General features: G+C 42.9%; 1 protein-coding gene and 1 long non-coding RNA gene across 7 annotated transcripts in view; both read right to left on the bottom strand.

Annotated features, from left to right (window-relative positions):
• SHROOM2 (shroom family member 2) overlaps nucleotides 1-13598 on the bottom strand; it is a 115165-nt gene extending 101567 nt beyond the window's left edge. For 3 of the 6 annotated variants that reach the window (XR_014547731.1, XM_083612090.1, XM_083612091.1), the window contains exon 1: nucleotides 12298-13598. Coding sequence is in view for 5 of the 6 variants with exons in the window: in XM_083612090.1 (XP_083468216.1) it covers nucleotides 12298-12531 (234 nt within the window). In the remaining variant the exon portion in view is untranslated. The remainder of the gene's footprint in view (nucleotides 1-12297) is intronic. The other 3 variants (XM_083612087.1, XM_083612088.1, XM_083612089.1) reach the window with 3 other exon arrangements.
• A 1512-nt stretch (nucleotides 13599-15110) lies between these two features.
• LOC310761942 lies at nucleotides 15111-17770 on the bottom strand. Its single transcript, XR_014547762.1, has 2 exons — nucleotides 17658-17770; nucleotides 15111-16327 (listed from the first exon to the last, which is right to left on the bottom strand). It is a non-coding gene; the product is annotated as an uncharacterized lncRNA (long non-coding RNA).
• Between the last annotated feature and the right edge of the window lie 6 nt (nucleotides 17771-17776).

Below are 17776 nucleotides of genomic sequence, written 5' to 3'. Positions count from 1 at the left end.
AGTGTCCTCTGGATCTGGAAGAATCTACAATTATTATTTTTTACTACTTTACATGCTGACTAATAACACATGGCCTAAAGGCCATTTATAACCCAGAATAGGGAGGGGGGAAAAGAGAAATAAATACAATTAAATAAAACCGCCATAGACTAAAAACTACCATGCTTAAATGTGAAACAATTTAGAAACCTCCCATCACCACCACAAACGTTAATTAAAGTATCTTAATAGTGATTATACTAACAAAGCCATCAAACTGTGGAAGATATAATCGCAATGAACCCATAGCTTATGTAACATGTAACGGGGGCGGGCAAGAGAAACAGAAAATAAAAACGAGCAGTGATATCTGAATAAACCATTTAATTGCTTTAATTTCCCATTCAGATAATATTTTCCTCAACATATTATTTAAGTCTTACAACACAACCACCACATCACAGACTGGAGAAAGATTTAAGGATCAGGCCCTGATATGAGTCATGATTCATGTTCTCTAAAAATGACTTCATGTAATGAGACTAGATATCCTAGTTGGCAGAGCATGTTCGACCTGTTCTTGAAAGTCTCCAGAGAAGCCAATTTAAGAGCCTCTCAGGCAACTTTCTCTACTACTAACCCCTAGGCCACTTTGTCTTAAAGGGCTGGCACAGAAAACAGTGCAGGAGCTGGCCTTGGGAATGCACACTAGGGATGGGCACTGATCACAAGACTTGGTTCAGACCCCAGTTTGGTGCTTTGGAAAACAGTCCTCCTTCATTTGGCCCTGGGTCCAAGCCTGCTTTGGAACAAGCAAGGCCTTGTTTTCCAATACCACACTTCACAAGTGGGAAATCAAAATATGGCAATAGATAGATAGATGATAGACAGATATAGATAGATAGATGATAGATAGATAGATGATAGAAGTTAATGGAATTTGAAGCCATAGCAGGCCCTTTATAGTGGATACCTCTAATTATTTTTTCAAAGCTAACAAATATATATAAGTATGTGTATGTGATCGTGTCTGTGTATGGATGCATGTGTGTGTGTGTGTGCATGCGTGTAATGTGTGTGTATAATTAGAAGAAGCAAATGAAATTTGCCAACATGGTAGGCTTCTGAGGGGATGAATTTCATAAGACAACTGAACTCCAGTATCTCCTGATATGCCCCGCCCAATTTACAAATACCTGCCCTGCTTTGCAAGGGTCTGTGTTAAAAACATTTGCTTCCTATTTACCTACTGAACTTATCTACCTGGTTCTAAACCTCTTGGTTTGCCTCTCAGATTTTCTCTTTCTTCACTCAGAAATGAATTATTTATCCAGGAATAGACCCAATCTTGCTGACATCTATTTTGCCTCATCCACACAATTATGGAGCTGACAAACCTCTAGATACTGTGTTTAGCATTTGAACTCTACTGGGGAAATTACCCAACAGTGGTCTTTTATCATTCTAATTTAAATTAAGGACAATGATCTTGAAAGCAGTATCATTCATTGAAGAATAAGGACGAATGTCATAACCGTCCATTTTTTCACACAGTAACTTAATACGTATTTCACATTTAGATTAATTTCTAAACACAGACATATATTACTGCAATACATCAATACTTTTCAGGGGCTCATAATTCAGTTAAGAGTTCTGAACCAAGCTTGTAACTCTTAAAAAAGAAATGAGATTTGTCCAGCATTACTTGTTCCTGAGAAACACATGCTGGGTCATAGTAATCGCAGCATCCTTTTCTTAGTGCTTACAGACCAACTGTTTAATTATCTGTTCTGGGACCTTTTTCCTGATATTACGGTCTAGCTCACTGGTCAGTAGTTACCTGGGTATTTTTTCCCTTTTTTGAAGATGAGGACAACATTTGCCTACCTCCAGTCTGCAGGGACCTTACCTGTTCTCCAAGAATTCTCAAAAGATTACAGACAGAGGCTCTGAGATTACATCTGCAAGCTCCTTTAGTACCCTTGGGTGAGCTCACCAGGCCCTGGAGATTTGAATTCATTTAAAGTAGCTAGGTACAGTGGTACCTCGGGTTAAGAACTTAATTCGTTCTGGAGGTCTGTTATTAACCTGAAACTGTTCTTAACCTGAAGCACCACTTTAGCTAATGGGGCCTCTTGCTGCCGCTGCTGCACGATTTCTGTTCTCATCCTGAAGCAAAGTTCTTAACCCGAGGTAACATTTCTGGGTTAGCAGAGTCTGTAACCTGAAGTGTTTGTAACCTGTATGTAGCCCGAGGTACCACTGTATTATAATTCCTATTGAGAACAGCCTGTGTATGAATAGCATTGGATCATAACCCATTTCCATGCATGAAGGTGCTTCAAGTGCTGTATTATTATTATTTTTAAACTGTAAGTCAGACCAAGTAACCTTTTATGTGCATCTGCTGGGGTGAAGGAAGACAATAGTAACTGGAGGTTATATATCAAGAGGTAGTACTTTTTGAGAGTGACAAATATTTTTCAACCCCACCCCAAAACAACAGAACGTCTCTTTGGTAATGTCCGGACCTTACACACACAACAATTAGGAAATTATATGTCAGCCAGGACACACTCATACAGTACACTAAGGAGGAAGAAACCTTTACCTTGGAAGTAAGGTTCATGATGTTGGCAAATGCTTATAATTTGGGCCGCCCTTATAATTTGGGAGGAAGTACAGGATAGAAATTTGATACAATAAACACCAGCAAATTCTAACAAGATTTATTCCCTAGCCACCATCATTCTATTAGCACAATACAAAGAACTACAGAGTGTAGCCTTAAACTTTTCCTGCCTGTTATATTTGCATTTTCATCAGCCTACTGTTACAAGACACCTGCTGTGTACTTCAGTGCAGGTAGGGCTTCCAGGTTGTAACCTGGACAATACTCACATACCTTAAATTATTATGCAAAAGGAGAAAGGGCAAAAAAATATTCCACAAACACACACACCACTGGACCATATAAACTTTGGAGCAACAAGCTCACTGCGGATAAAAACATAACAAAGCAGTTATGCAAATAAGAAACAAATATATACTGTACTAACTACTGGAAAAGCTTTTGCTTTGTGCTGGAAGAGACACATTTCTCTTTCTATGTTTGAGACTTTAAAGCAATAGAAACATTGGGTTCTAGCACAAAGCTGAATATTCAAGTGTCTTTGCTTAGCAGAGAGGTTCCACCTAGAAGACTCGAAGCATGCACAGAGCATTGCTTGCATTAACTGCTTTTACTTGAAATGTGCTGACCCCACAGCTGAGCTCCATGTAGCCCCTAACCTCATTTTACACAGCCCCATGGACCTCTTGAAACTGCCTCATTCTTCCATCCCATCAGAGTTTCTTCCGTCCTTATTTCCTCCTCTTTGTATGAATAATTGGAAGGGGCAGTATTTAATATAATAAAATTGATTTTAAAAAAACCCCACCACCTTTTTCCTGGCTTTATGGCTTTAAGGAAGTAACCGTGGTGAAAACTGAAGGATAGTTTTAATTCCAGATTAGCTAAACCAAGACACTTTTGTCTCTGGTCCTGCCAAGCACTTAGCAGAAAACTATGGCAGAAAAAAGGTTGCTTACGCCTGGCTTACACACAGACACAACACATTAGTATTCATGGATGGCGATCCCCATGGAGATAACATCACACACGTCTGCACCTGAGTTTCCATTAACAGCACAGTAATGAATAATCCCTACAACAGTGGGGAAAGCTGTTTATTTATCCAATGTCCTGCAGCCTATTCTCATACAGTGCTGCTTCCTTCATGCTAATCACACACAAGCCCGTTTTTTTTTTTTTTACACTAAACTTCTACCTCTCACAACTGTCCGTTTGAAAGAAAGGTGATGCTACATTATGGAAATATTCCCAAAAGGAGTCTGAAACGTCTAGCTCATGATTGTAAAATTATAATGGGCTGTAAGGGCCAAATTTTCCACCCAGCAATTTTCTTGGTGGCGATGCCCATAAATATTGAGTCCTTATGAATGAGGCAGCAAACTATCCATTCTCCCCATTGGAATATTAAATTTGAAAAACTATGGCATATAGCATGACACAGTTGAAAAAGTATGGCATTCAGTCACTGCCAGCAGTGACTTAGCCCTTTGCGCCAAGCAGAACATGTTTCTTAGCTCTAAACTTTGAATCAATGATGCAGAGTGGTAAGAGTTGCAGCTGGTCTCTTCGGAGACCCCTGAAGGACATCATACATCCCCAAAGTTCAAGATTTACAGCAGTGGTCCAGCCCAGTGTTTCCCAAACTTGGGTCTCCAGCTGTTTTTGGACTACAACTCCCATCATCCCTAGCTAGCAAGACCTGTGGTAAGGGATGGTAGGAATTGTAGTCCACAAACAGGTGAAGACCCTGGAAAACACTGGGCTAGCCCACTATATCCCAAAGGTTTGTTGCAGGTAGGTAGCCATGTTGGTCTGCTGTAGTCAAATATATATATATATATATATATATATATATATATATATATATATATATTATTTTGTTCCAAAGGTTTATGACAGACCACTGTACATGTTATTAAGGAACCCAGGAACAGTGCCTGCCCTGCATCAACTACCACCAGATTTGGGTCTATTGAGAGCAATGCCAAAAATTGTGACCTATGCGCAGACTTAGAAAATACCCAGTTGCCTAAGAGTCCAAGTTTTTAGAAACCCAACACCAGTGCCTAGGAATACCAAAATATATCACTGTTTTAGATTGTGCCAGGAAGACAAAAGCATTACATCTTTCATCGCCACAACAAGTATATTGCAGCATCTACATATGCACTGATTCAACAAGGAATCCCCTAATTGAATAAGCAAACCCACTTTCTGCAATGAAATTAAGTTTCACTTAGCAGTTCCCCACCCAAGTATTCGCCAGACTCACTCGACATGACTCATCTGCAATTTACTGCTGCAGGCAGTTTCACAATGGGGTTCTGCGGAAGAGAACCTGCACAGGAATACATCAGAATGCTCCAAATATGTACCATGAATGTCTTGCATTACGTTATCAGGATGCTTATCTTGATCAAGTTAATCTTACCTGCAATTTCAACATGTTTACATGTAGTTAGCTAGTCAGCTGACCTGAACTCCACTCAGGAGCTACTGAGTGAGTGAATTATTGCAATTAGGTTTGCTGTCATTTTTAGTGAAAAACTGGAATGGGTCTTTTCTGGAAAAGTTAAAGCAAGAACTCAAATAACAGGGTGTTTTTCGCCCTCCTTTTTCTTTAACTGATCACTCATTAATATATCAGCATTTGAACTTCACCACTGAACAGCTTCTGCTAATTAAATATTGACCTTCTGTAAACCATCAGAAAAGTGTAAGAGTTATAACATACAATGGTACCTCGGGTTAAGTACTTAATTCGTTCCAGAGGTCCATTCTTAACCTGAAACTGTTCTTAACCTGAAGCACCACTTTAGTTAATGGGGCCTCCTGCTGCCGCCGCGCCGCCAGAGCACGATTTCTGTTCTCATCCTGAAGCAAAGTTCTTAACCTGAAGCACTATTTCTGGGTTAGCGGAGTCTGTAACCTGAAGCGTATGTAACCCGAGGTACCACTGTATTGCTAAAGAACATGACCATTCAGGTGCAATACAATCTCAGTCAGGTTTCTTTTTTAATCTCAGGCATAGATTAAAACTGCCAGAGTAGACAAGAATAGTTTGCCTTCGGGAAAGAGATTTTTGGAATACTGTGGATAAGCACCCTTTACACCTAGAAGTGAAAAAAGAACAAAAGGTAACACTATTTCGTTTCAATGCTCTGATCTGCAAGAACCAATTAGACCTCAGAAAGGACAAAAGTCAACTCCTTCCACAATTCAAAGGGACATTTTTTGAGCATTAGTCAGCAATTCTGACTAAATGGGTGTGGGGCACTTCAAAGACCAGCTATGTAAAAATGTCTGCTTAACAGCTGATGCCATCCTTGCTGCTTCCTTGACAAGGTCTTAGGTGGCTACTCCTGTCCTGTGACAAATGTCAGAGGAGCAATCTTGCCACCATCATGGCTTTGGCTGGAATGGAGATGAGCAAATGAAGACAGAATGGGACCGCTGCCAGGAACTGTTGGCTGCCAACGGTATCATACACCTGAAGAACCAGCAACAGGCTATTTGTGCAACTTTCTTGTACTAGCCAAGTGCAGAAGAGTTGCTTGAACAAAGGGTCTTCCACGAAATAACTTTGAGTGTGTGTAACAAAACCAGTTCTAGCGCCATCATTTTCTGCAAACACCCAGTATTTTTTTTTTTATCACGCAAATCCGTACTGCTGCAAACAACCCAAAATCTTTTAAACTTTATATATGCTATTTACTAGATGCATGAAATCTAATATACAGGGCCCTGAAGGAAAGGAGAAAGAAACAAGAAAACAATGTAAGGTAGCAATAGTTCCGTTGAGATCTGGCAATGTAAAAATTGCTCAGCCGGATGAGACTTAAGGTCTATCGAGTCCAGTATCCTGTTTCTCACAGCGGCAAACTGGGTGCTTCTAAGAAGCCAACAAGCAAGGGCACAAAGCCAACTGTGTTGGTTGTCTGCAACTGGTACTGAGCCCAATCCCAGAAGTAACATACAGTTATTAAGGCTAGTAGCCACTGACAGACTTATCCTCCATGAATGTCACCCAGTCTCCTTTTAAGCCATCTTTAGATGTCAAAGGCTCAAATTACACACCTGCATTTGTTTTTTTGTAAATTACAGCTGTGCTGAGCCTGGATTCTGATCCAAGTCTTATTACACAGGGAGGAAAGGTTTATCCCTTCCCTCTTCAGCTGCTAGCCCCCCTCCCCCATAACATCGCCACTTGGCTATGAGGCTTAGTTTTGCTTTGTTATTTAAGTGCCATACCCACTGAAGTCACAAGAGCTGGCACAGTTCACAGAAAGACTTGTTGCCGGGGCATCTTTGAACAAATGTTTAGACTCATCTGCTGCCCGTTTAGGAAAAAGCACATGGAAAATTAAGTTTGTATATGAGTGAGAATTCTATGTTTTTAAGAAGCTTGCCCTTGTAGTACTCATAAATTCTGAGCACTGTGTTTGCAGAATGAAAGGGGGGAAAGTTCACTGACCAAGTAAAATATAGCACATAAGCATGCTTCAGCATTCAAAGAACTTAAATGGCTTGCTTCTGTTTCCTGAGTCAGGCTTTTTTGGCGGAATGACAAAGCTAAATTATTACCTTAACTAGGAGCTGTCAACCAGCGGGTACTGGGCTGGCTCTAGCCCCCCGGAGAGCACAAACAAGCATACTACTTGCCAACCAAGAAGTGAGAGGAAAAGTGGGGAGAAAGAGAAAGCACCCTTTCCTCTCAGTTATTCTTTCAGCTTTCCTCTCATTCCCAGCAAGGCACTGAGGAGAAGGGCAAAGAGAATCACAGACAAATGTATTGGTATTGAACTTTATTACGGCCACTGGCCCATCACACAACAGTTTCCCATACCAACATAATGTACTTAAAACTCCAATTTTAAAGTCATCACAGACAAATGTGAGGACAGGTGCAAAGTAAGTGGTATATAAATTGTCATAAATAAATAAGGACGGAAGGGACGGACTTACAGACTTTGGGACTACGAATGCTTTTTTTGAAAGGGACGCGGGTGACGCTGTGGGTTAAACCACAGAGCCTAGGACTTGCCGATCAGAAGGTCGGCAGTTCGAATCCCCGTGACGGGGTGAGCTCCCATTGCTAGGTCCCTGCTCCTGCCAACCTAGCAGTTCGAAAGCACGTCAGAGTGCAAGTAGATAAATAGGTACTGCTCCGGCAGGAAGGTAAACAGCATTTCCGTGCGCTGCTCTGGTTTCACCAGAAGCAGCTTAGTCATGCTGGCCACATGACCCGGAAGCTGTACGCCGGCTCCCTTGGCCAATAAAGCGAGATGAGCGCCGCAACCCGAGTCGGCCATGACTGGACCTAATGGTCAGGGATCCCTTTACCTTTACCTTACAGTATAATGCAGTTGCAAAATCAGGAATTGAACCACGTAATACTTTTGCTTTATACCAGGGATGCAGAACCTGTGACTCTCCAGATAACGCTGGACGGACTCCAATGCTCATCAGCCAATATGGTCAACAGTCAGGGATGATGGGAGCTGTAGCCCAACAACACCTAGATGATCCCAGGTTCCCCATCCCTGCTTTATAGCCACTGAAACTAGATAGCTCTGTCGGTGTAGAGCATGGGACTCTTAATATCATGGGTCGTGAGTTAGAGCCCCACACTGGACAAAAAGATTCCTGCATTGCAGGTGGTTAGACTAGAAGACCCTTGTGGTCCCTTCAAACCCTACAATTCTATTATTCTAATACAACAGCCCTTTTGAACTGAATTTTCCCATCTTAGAACTTACAATATCATTAATGAGTTTACTCCTTTTTTAAAAAAAAGGTATGCAGTACACTTGACAATCACATCCTACAATTCAGTCACGATAGTAGTATGTACAATATCTGAGAAGAAAATATTATCATCCTCAATAACAAAATATAGCATACTCAGTACTGTGAAAATGTGCTATCCCAGGGCCAGAAGTACAAACTCAAGTGATGTGCTGATTGCATACAGGAAATACTTAACAGGTGCACATCTTTTGCACTTGAAAACAGGGTATTTTAAAAGGTCCTCGATGTCTACATAAACATAAAAAATGAACCAGCCAAGTCACTCAGTTATGGGCTGTGCTACCCTATTATTATCTGGTTTAACAATGTGAATTTGGCTTGACCTTCCAAGAAACCACTATAACATTTTATGCACCCAGCATTTCAGTACCCAAACACATGGTTTTATCCATCTTATATTTAAAATAGCTACAGATGGGCTTGTCGAATGTTTTTAGCATTTCAAACTTCTCGTAGATTGTTTACATCTTGTCCTTTGCTATCTTTCCATGCACTAAGCGAAAGTTCATAAAAGTGTGTGGTGTAATTAAGTACAGAAGGCAAACAAACCTTACGCCTCTCTCCACCTTATCACCACTCCCTCTCATAGCAAACCTGCCTATCAGTTTGGAAGCAAAATGGGGCCACCAAAAATTGGACATTTCTATACTTTCAGGGAACACACAATGTACATAAATTTGTAAGTGAATGTGTTTAAGTCCCTCAAAATGGTCTGGCAAGTACCCGTTAGCTTTCTGATGTATGGAAGACTGGGGTGTCAGCCAAGAGAAAAAAAAACGGGGGAATCTGCCAGGTCTAGCAGGCATCTTACAGTAAGTATCTGGAGTGGAGGGGTAGAATCAGGATTGTGGCATCCATGCTGTAAGCTCAAAAACCTCCTTTCCCTGCACTATACAACAGGTTACAAGCTTTATCAGTATTTCAAACCAGTTCATCCCTGTCTACTTTGAGCATTAGATCCTGATGGTCCAAGAAATTATTGTGCAAGTGAATCTTTGAAAAACCACTGATGCTGCAGGTGAGGGGTAGTTTTGGTGAGGTAATTGCATGGACTTTTAAAAAAGATAAAGAGCTGCCTTCAAACACACAGCATTACACATGCTGACCACGCTAAGCCCATACTTAGGATAGAAAAATTGGGAATTGAGTGTGTGCAAAATCCTCAATGAGGCTTACTCACAGGTAACTGGGTGCAGAATTTCAGCCTAGATTACACTTTGATTCAACTGAACAGTTTGGCATGATTAAGTCTCCATTCAAAACAACAGGAAGTGCAGGTAACTTAGTTGGAGAACAAGCAATGTTCTCCTGGGCCCCACAGGCATTTAATAAAATCGGAGCATCTCTAACCATACAATAGTAAGATTCTCAGTACATACATGAACAACAACAGATACTCAACACTATTTTAATTTCTTGATTAAACTACAAGTTTTAACTATTACTTCATCTTCATCATTAATATAAATAACAATGACAAAAATCACTCATCTCTCAAAAAGTCCTTCCAGTGCATCTATTAATTATATTCCAAGCCTCAAGTCTCTGCTTTTTTCCTTGCCTAAAACTTAACAATATGTCAACTTCAAACTTTTCAATAAACTCTAAAACCCTTGGCTATTTTTAATCCCCTAAAGCATTTAATTACTTCTATCCAATACAGACATATTGTTGTACATAGTATGAATAACACATGGATTTGGGTTCCCCTATCTGCTTGTATACGTTTAATACAATCTAGGGCTCCCTAGAACATTTTTGAGTGTTGAAGGCAGGAAGCAGTGTTCTTCTCAGCTGGCCTCACAGTGATCAGGACACAAAGTGAACAAAAGGCAGCCATTTCCCAAATGCTAAGTGACTGTCTATGTATGCTTGGTAAACCAATCCTGCCAAGGGATGAGAATAATTTTTATCACATTTCCACACCTAATCAAGATTCTGGAAAAGCAAGGGTGTGGTGCAAATGTTCTCAACACTTTGCAGGATATTAAATGCACACTTTGGTAATTCCTTGTATTGTCTGTATTCAGCCACCTATAATCAGATTATCAGACACTGACATAGGTAGGTAAATGATGAGAGCCACACGAATTTTATGGGACAGTGGCCATGGAGATTAGATTGCGTCACAAGACACAAACCTGTACTCCTTCAGAGAAGGCTCACATAACTGAAAGTTTCTTCATACATCACCACTAACAAAATATCTCTGAGCTGGACATGGATGCCAGGAAGAAGAGATTTAGCCAGGGGGGCCTGGCGTGCTAGCTTTCTACGTCCGAGGAATTGTTTTTGTATGAACTAGACCCCAGCTTCCACCAGTGAAAGAATAAAACATTATCTAGCAGCAAGCAGCTCCCCTTGGTTCTCAAGGTCTTAAGAAATATGATGGACAGCCAATTGTTGTTTGTTAAATGGTAAGAAATTACACTGATGCAGAAACAAAACTAATTCTGTACAGAGCAGAACAGGGGGTTGAGTTTGGATAAAAGTTTGGCAAACAACTGAAAACAATGAGCATTTGTAGAACACATGTTTTAACACTGAGTGGCAATACTGAAAGACACATGCCCTTCTGGAAGGCCTAGGGGAGAGAAAAAATAAAGTGAAATAATCTGCCTAAGAAAGTCTGATGTTTGCTTTTCAGCTGCGCAGGTAACATGCAAGCGGGTCTGTCCTGTTATCACATATGGCCTTGTGAATGGCTTTTGGGAAATGGAGGAGGATTTTTCTGACCAAACACAGCTAAATAATCTAATCCAGTATTCAGTTGCAACAATGACATAAGCAAGAAAGAGCTTCAAAAAAAGCTTTGATAGCTCTCCCTCCACCTCTAGGCCATTAGGGAATAAGCCACAACAACTGGAAAGTTAAGAAATTATCTTGACCTGTGCAGTTTAAAGCAATTCAATCTGTAGTTAAATGTTGTTCATTCAGCACAGGAGAAATGACAGTGAAGAGACATGCAGTTCTATGAGGAGAAAAAGGAGGAAACTGTACCACTTCTATGAGGAACAACTCGCCATTCTTAATTGAGCAGTATTGTGTGACCATTCAGGAAATTAAAATAGGCAAATAAGATCACTTACTGTCCTTGAATCATCTTTTTGTACTCATAACAAGAAGTGTACTTTTCTCCAGTTAGTGCAATGGCTGAGTAAGTATACTATGAATTCTGATTTGGTGATTGTGTGATGACACATTAATTAACCTGGAATGCTATTCTGGATTAAAAGGGGGGTTGGGTTGTATGTGAACCCTACAGTGCAAGCCTATATGCAAACTTACTCACAGATAAGTCCCACTGTGTTGAATAGGGTTTACTCTCAGGAAAGTGTTCCTAGGATTGCTGCCTGAAGCTTCCATCCATAATGGAATTTACTATTAAATCAATGGGACTACCAGTGAGTATGCTAAACTGAAAATGTGACCAAAAACAAACGGTAAAACTACATTATGGCAATTACAGCCAAGAGAACAAAGCCAACCGGGCATTTTCAAGCATATTTGAAAGCAACCCTCAATGAGTGGCGGCTGGAGTCCGCACTCCAGTGTCACTAAGACCAAAGTAAAGAAGAATTCAGCCGCTGCCAACAACATCGCAAGAGTCCCCTGTTGAGGTGAATCGAAGCGACCACTTAGTAAAAAGTGCTTCCAGAAATGAAAAAAAGGAAAAAACACCATTTGTATGTGCAAGCAAACTGCTCGGCCAGGGAGCAGAAAACTCTGGAAATCGGTAGGATTACAAGAGTCAACCGGCCACATCCTGACATAAACAAAAGAGGCTGGGAATCCCCTCACCCACCCCGCCACACTGTGGCACCCTTTGGATCACCTACGCGGAGAAATACGCGCGCGTGTAACCTTACCTTGGTGATGATGAGAGGCTCTCCATGTTCTCTTCCTCCTTTCAACGTGAATCCCCAGGGAGCCCCGCCGCTCAGTTGCACTTCCACCAGCTTGTACGCGTCGCCTCCCCTCTGCTCCCCTATCAGCAGCAGAGGCTGGTGAGGGTGCCCTTGGGTGTCCAAAAACGCGGGGTTCAGCCTCGGATCTTTGTCCGGGAACCTCTCCTGGCCGCCTCGGAACTCCACGTTCTCCATGGTCGCCCGAAACTGCCCCCCAGCTCCTTCCTCCTAGCTGGATCCAGCGTGCCGCTGACCTAGGAACCACATACCTAACAACAGTTTCCAGCCCGCTCCCATATGGTGAGGGGAGGGAGTTGCAAAACCCCCTCGCGCAGCCTTGGCTCCTCCTCCGCTTCCCTTCGGATCCCGTTGGGTCGAAGAGGAGCCCGGGCAAAGGGGAGGCGGGGAAAGCGCGCAGGGAAACGGCGAGGCTGCAAACAGGCTTGCTCAACTCAGCCGGGTGCAGCTGGGCAGAGCCAAGCCGGGAGGGAGGAGGAGGAGGAGACTCACGCTTGTGGGGTGTGTTGTAAAATATTCCAGCCCAAATAGTAGTCGCTGCGGCGGCTTGTGGCCAAATGATTTCTCTTTAAAAGCCAGGAGATAAGTTAAGAAAGTCTCCCAGAACTAGCGCAACTTTCGCCCGAGGGTTTTCTTTAGGAAATCGGTGGGTGGGAAGATCGAAAAGGGGCTGGGTTGGAACATGCTGGTGGGGAAGTGGGACTGAATCTCCAAACAAAGCGGCGGGTGGAGAGAGAAAGAGGAGTTTCCCCTGTTATGTATCGAAGAGAAATCTCTGTGTCGACTGCTATGTCCACCCACAACTTAATATTCCCCCTTCCCCCTTCAGCGAAATAGGAGGGCTGCAATGCTAAGCTCCAACATACAGAGGAAGAATGCACGCAACGATTTAAAAAGAGAAAAGCGGGGAGAGGGTCACTGCGTTTTCACGTGGGGAATAAGTCACAGCCGTGTTAAAAAGGCAGCGGGAAACCACGCCTCCTGGATTCAATGGGGTTCCGGCCCCGAGGAAGAGACCTGCTGCTTTCGGCATTGCTAAAAGCAATTGCCTCTCTGCCCTTCGAGGAGCCAAAGGAGAAACAGACCCCCCCCCCCAATAAAAAACACACCCGGCGGCAGCCGCTTCTACCAGCTATTTCCGCTTCCTCCTTTTAAAATAAATAAATAATAATAGTAATAAACCTTTATTATTTTGCAATGGCTTCTTGTCGTCGAAGCGCAGCCCCGGCGCTCGCCGCTTAGGCGCAGCGAAGAAGCCCTTTGTGTGGGTGGGGAGAGGGAAGGGGCGAGGGGGGTGGGAGGCCGAGGCCTCGCGGGGGCTGCAGCTGCTGTGGGGATGGCGTCGTCCCCGTCCCAGGGAAGCCCCCTCGAAAGGTTTCGGCACTCCTCGCGGGGGGCCAGGCTGGAGGGGTCGGGCGGCGGCGGCACAAAAACGAGCCGGGGAGAGGCGGCGCTTGAGCGCCTCGCTTGAGCCGGCCTCCCCTGGAGCAACCTGCGGAGCTGCAGCCCAAGCTTCTCCTCGGGCAGCAGCAGGTTTATCCTCCGGGACCCTCTAGTGGCGGCTGGCGAGAGGAGCGGCTGTGTGCGCCAGGCGGCTTCCCGCGCGCTGCCGCTGCGCCTAACGAGGAGGCCAGGCTTGCACGTCACCTGCACGCCTTTCTTCCTTCACCTTTCCCACACGCACCTGATAGAGAGAACTTCTTGCACTTGCTCTAGAGAACAGGGAAGATCGCCACATGTAGTATTAACGGACGGTGCAATTTTCCCTAGAAAAACAGGTGCCAGGACACCTCCCTCGTTCTTAGAATGGCAATGTCGCCCACCTGAGAGGTGCCGGAACTGAGCTCCTGTAAATTCCCCTAGGGAAAAAGCCCTGGTTCTAATAAAGGTATTGCCCAACTTTATAAACTTTTGTCTCCATCCCATGTGTCTGAACCATGCCTTCAGTCATTTGTTTAGCATATAGCTTTTCTAACAAATGATGCATTTATAACACATTCAGTACAGCGGTACCTCGGGTTAAGTACTTAATTCGTTCTGGAGGAAAATGTTTCTCATACGTCATCTAAATCTGTATACCATCCCTGTAAAGACAGTGCAGGCTGACTGGAGGAAGTCTGCAGGGCTTACCTCCTGCTAGGTTCATGGCAGAAGAAACAAATTTTAGCTGGGAATTTCCTAGTACATAGTTGGCAGTCTTCAGCCACTACACCACACCTAGTGTCTAGTGAATACACTGGCGCCCGTTTGTAAGCTTAAAATAAATCAGACTAACAATGTACTGCTGCGCATATTTACATAGGATGTTAAATATGGCTTCCTTCTGTTATATGATTGCAAAGTCTACATTTGGAATCTTCCACATTCATAATCATCACATGCCCTTCAGTTTCAAATAGGCAACCGGTACATGAGTACACATTACTTCTCTGATGCACCAGTGTGTACTAAACCGAATAGGTTTTGAACTTTGAAACACTGGCATGACCAAAGAGATTCTACTGTAGTCATATTCCAGCATTTTGCAAAACTAGAGGACAGAACTGTGTAGAATCCCCCAAACAGATATATTATTGATTTGCTTATTCTGAAGGAAATTCTGAAGTTTGGAAGTCACTGAGTTGAATAGTAAACCAGTAAGAGATTGGATAAACTATTTACTTCATATTAATTATCCCTGGTATGTTTAGAAGGCTTCTGAGTTATGTAGCATCGAAGTTGTTGCTAGTAAACACACACATACGCCCTGCAACCGGTTCCCTTTAACAATAGTGTTTTATTACTGCAAGGAGAGTGCTCAGGATCCTTAAATTTTATCACCATCACAATATTTACAGCTAGGCATTGCATCAGAAATCGTACTGCCCTTACACTGGCTCAGCCATGAATTTGAAAACAGCTTCTCGTTTGGGTATAAGGAGGGAAATACTCCACTAAATAATGCAAGTCTACTGAGAAAACAAACTTACAGTACTTGCTTTCAAATCAAGTGATCTCTGAAACAGTACATTTCTGGAAGCTTCAAATGGCAACATGCAGTGACAATGCTCTTAGTAATACATAAGGTTAATTTGCAGGATAATACGCAAGATTAATTTCCATCATTAATTTCCAACGTATGTTTCACTGACCGTTAACCATATGCTCTCAAAATACTATGCCTGAATGCCGTTTCCCATTCACTCACAAGGGCATGTGCCTTAGACCAGGGTGGGTGGGGAGAACCATTTTCTGCCATATCCCCCCCTGAAAAAAATAACAATAGCCAGAGGTTTCTACACATACACACCTCACATTATCTCCATCCTCCTAATGAAAGCAAAAGGCTTTATCACAGTTCAAGGACATGTTCCACACAGAAAGAATAATTCAAGGAAAGTGTGGAGCAAGGCTGATGGAGAGGGGGTTGTCTGGGGAGCATGAATGGCTTGGGAGAGTCCTGAGGGCCAGGCAGAGAGGTCTGAAGGGCCACATTCAGGTTTGGAGGCTGAGGTTCACCACTGTCCAAGACGTTTATTGTGGCATGGTAAGCAACTGTCAACCTCATGAGAGGCAGGAACACAACAGTAACAACATCATTTGTTTTAAATAATCATTCTGTCTCTTTCTGCAGTTCTTTGCCCCGTTTCTTTCCCCCATTACACCTGATTCCTACATATCTCCAGACTGCAAAATATCACAGACAATAATAATACTGAGGTCAGTAGAAAAATACTGGCTTAAGAAAGCAGAGGATCTGGGCCAACATGCCACATTTATTTATCTCTCCTGCACTTGTACTGACATTCCTGCCACAACAGCAAAATGTGTTCCACACTTGTCTGGCAGTTCCCGGGAGAGAATCCCTCCGAACGAGATTTATAACAAATCTGTATTGCTGTTATATTTTATAACCATTCATATGGGGGAATTTCTGTCTTCTGTGCAGTTCCAAAATACTTTATTTGGTCTGCAACCAACTGCAGGGTGTATTCTAGAAAGAAACAAAAATGAAGTATCATTCTAAGAATCAGTCCATAAATGTTTTAGTCACTCCAAACACATGAATTTTGAGGGAAATGGTTCTAGGGGTTTTTATCTTTAGAGCAGCTGGATTTGAAATGCTGTGGTCAAGGGAGCTAAAGTATTTATCTCTATGAAAATCAACAAAGGTAAAGTGTGTGTGATGTTCAACATAAGCAAAGAAATAAGCTATTTTAGGATTGCAGCCTATGTTTCCCAAGGGCATTTGACAATCCTTTGTCATACCTGGGATCAATCTAAAACCTTATAATGAATTATTGACTATGCTCATGCAACAAATACTAGTGATTGTGGTGGGGCAATTACTCTCAAAAATATGGATGATGGCAGCAAGCTAATGATATGCTATTGTTTATATCAGGAACGGGGAACCTGCGGCCTCCAGATGTTGGACTCTGAGCAAAACAGACTGACTTGGGAGATTACCCTTGCTTTGCTATGTTGTTGTCTATGCCAACTAGGGCTGACAGGAGTTATCTGGAAGACCACAGATTGCCCATGACATTCCTACACTCTTCCCTTAGGTAAGTTCCATTGAATACAGCATGGCTTACCTCTGGGTAGATATGCATAGGATTGCACTGTTAATGCAGATCAGTTACCCAAGTTTCAACCACTTGCAATGAACCCTCTTCATGCCTGCTTGTAAGTAAGGCCAATCAAATTAAGTGGGACTTACTCCAAGAACCTCTGTCACACTCGAGGTTTATCCAATGAAACATACTTGAAACTTTACATAGTTGGATTTTTCACTCTGTGGCCGTAGCATCTATAAACAGGAATCAAAGTGGGTTGGGGTATGAGGATGTCGCTGGTTTCTTCCCATGCCAGCCACAATCTTGCTAGGGCATTGGCATAGGAACCAGCCACATAGCAACCTAGTTGTGCAGAAGACTTCAAAGATCCTCTAGTGTTTAACCTAACCCCTGCTGATGAAGGAAATCTGCTGTCCCAGCATCCCTGACAGGTGGCTAGCCAGCTTCTGCTTTTAAAATTCTAAGGAAAGAGCAAGGCAGTCTGTTCTACTGGAAGGGTGGCAGACTCACCTCCCTTAAAGAGATTTTTAATCCACATACATGGGTCCCAGTTACAGTCGCTACTGCTGGGGGACTCAAGCCCGTGCAAGGGTACCAATGCAATACAAAGAAGCACGCTCGATGGTGAAAAAGCGATTCCCTCTTTAACCCCCTTAGCTAAATAATTATGTGGGGCCGTGTGTTTGCAATCAGTCCTTCGGGTTTTGCGTGGGTGCAGTTATCCCAAAGTGAGTAGTAATCCACCTTTTTTCGGGCGCGATTCCCTCTGCCCAGAACCTCCACGGACGGAAGCTGATCGCTTCGAATTCGCAGATTCTGAAGGAGCAGCAACTTCGACGCGCTGCAGCTGCTGCCCGGGCAGA

The sequence above is a fragment of the Podarcis filfolensis genome (assembly GCF_964270895.1).
Source record: "Podarcis filfolensis genome assembly, chromosome: 4".
NCBI lineage: Eukaryota > Metazoa > Chordata > Lepidosauria > Squamata > Lacertidae > Podarcis > Podarcis filfolensis.
Note: the sequence above shows the minus strand (reverse complement) of the source record. Positions and strands in the feature narration are given on the sequence as shown.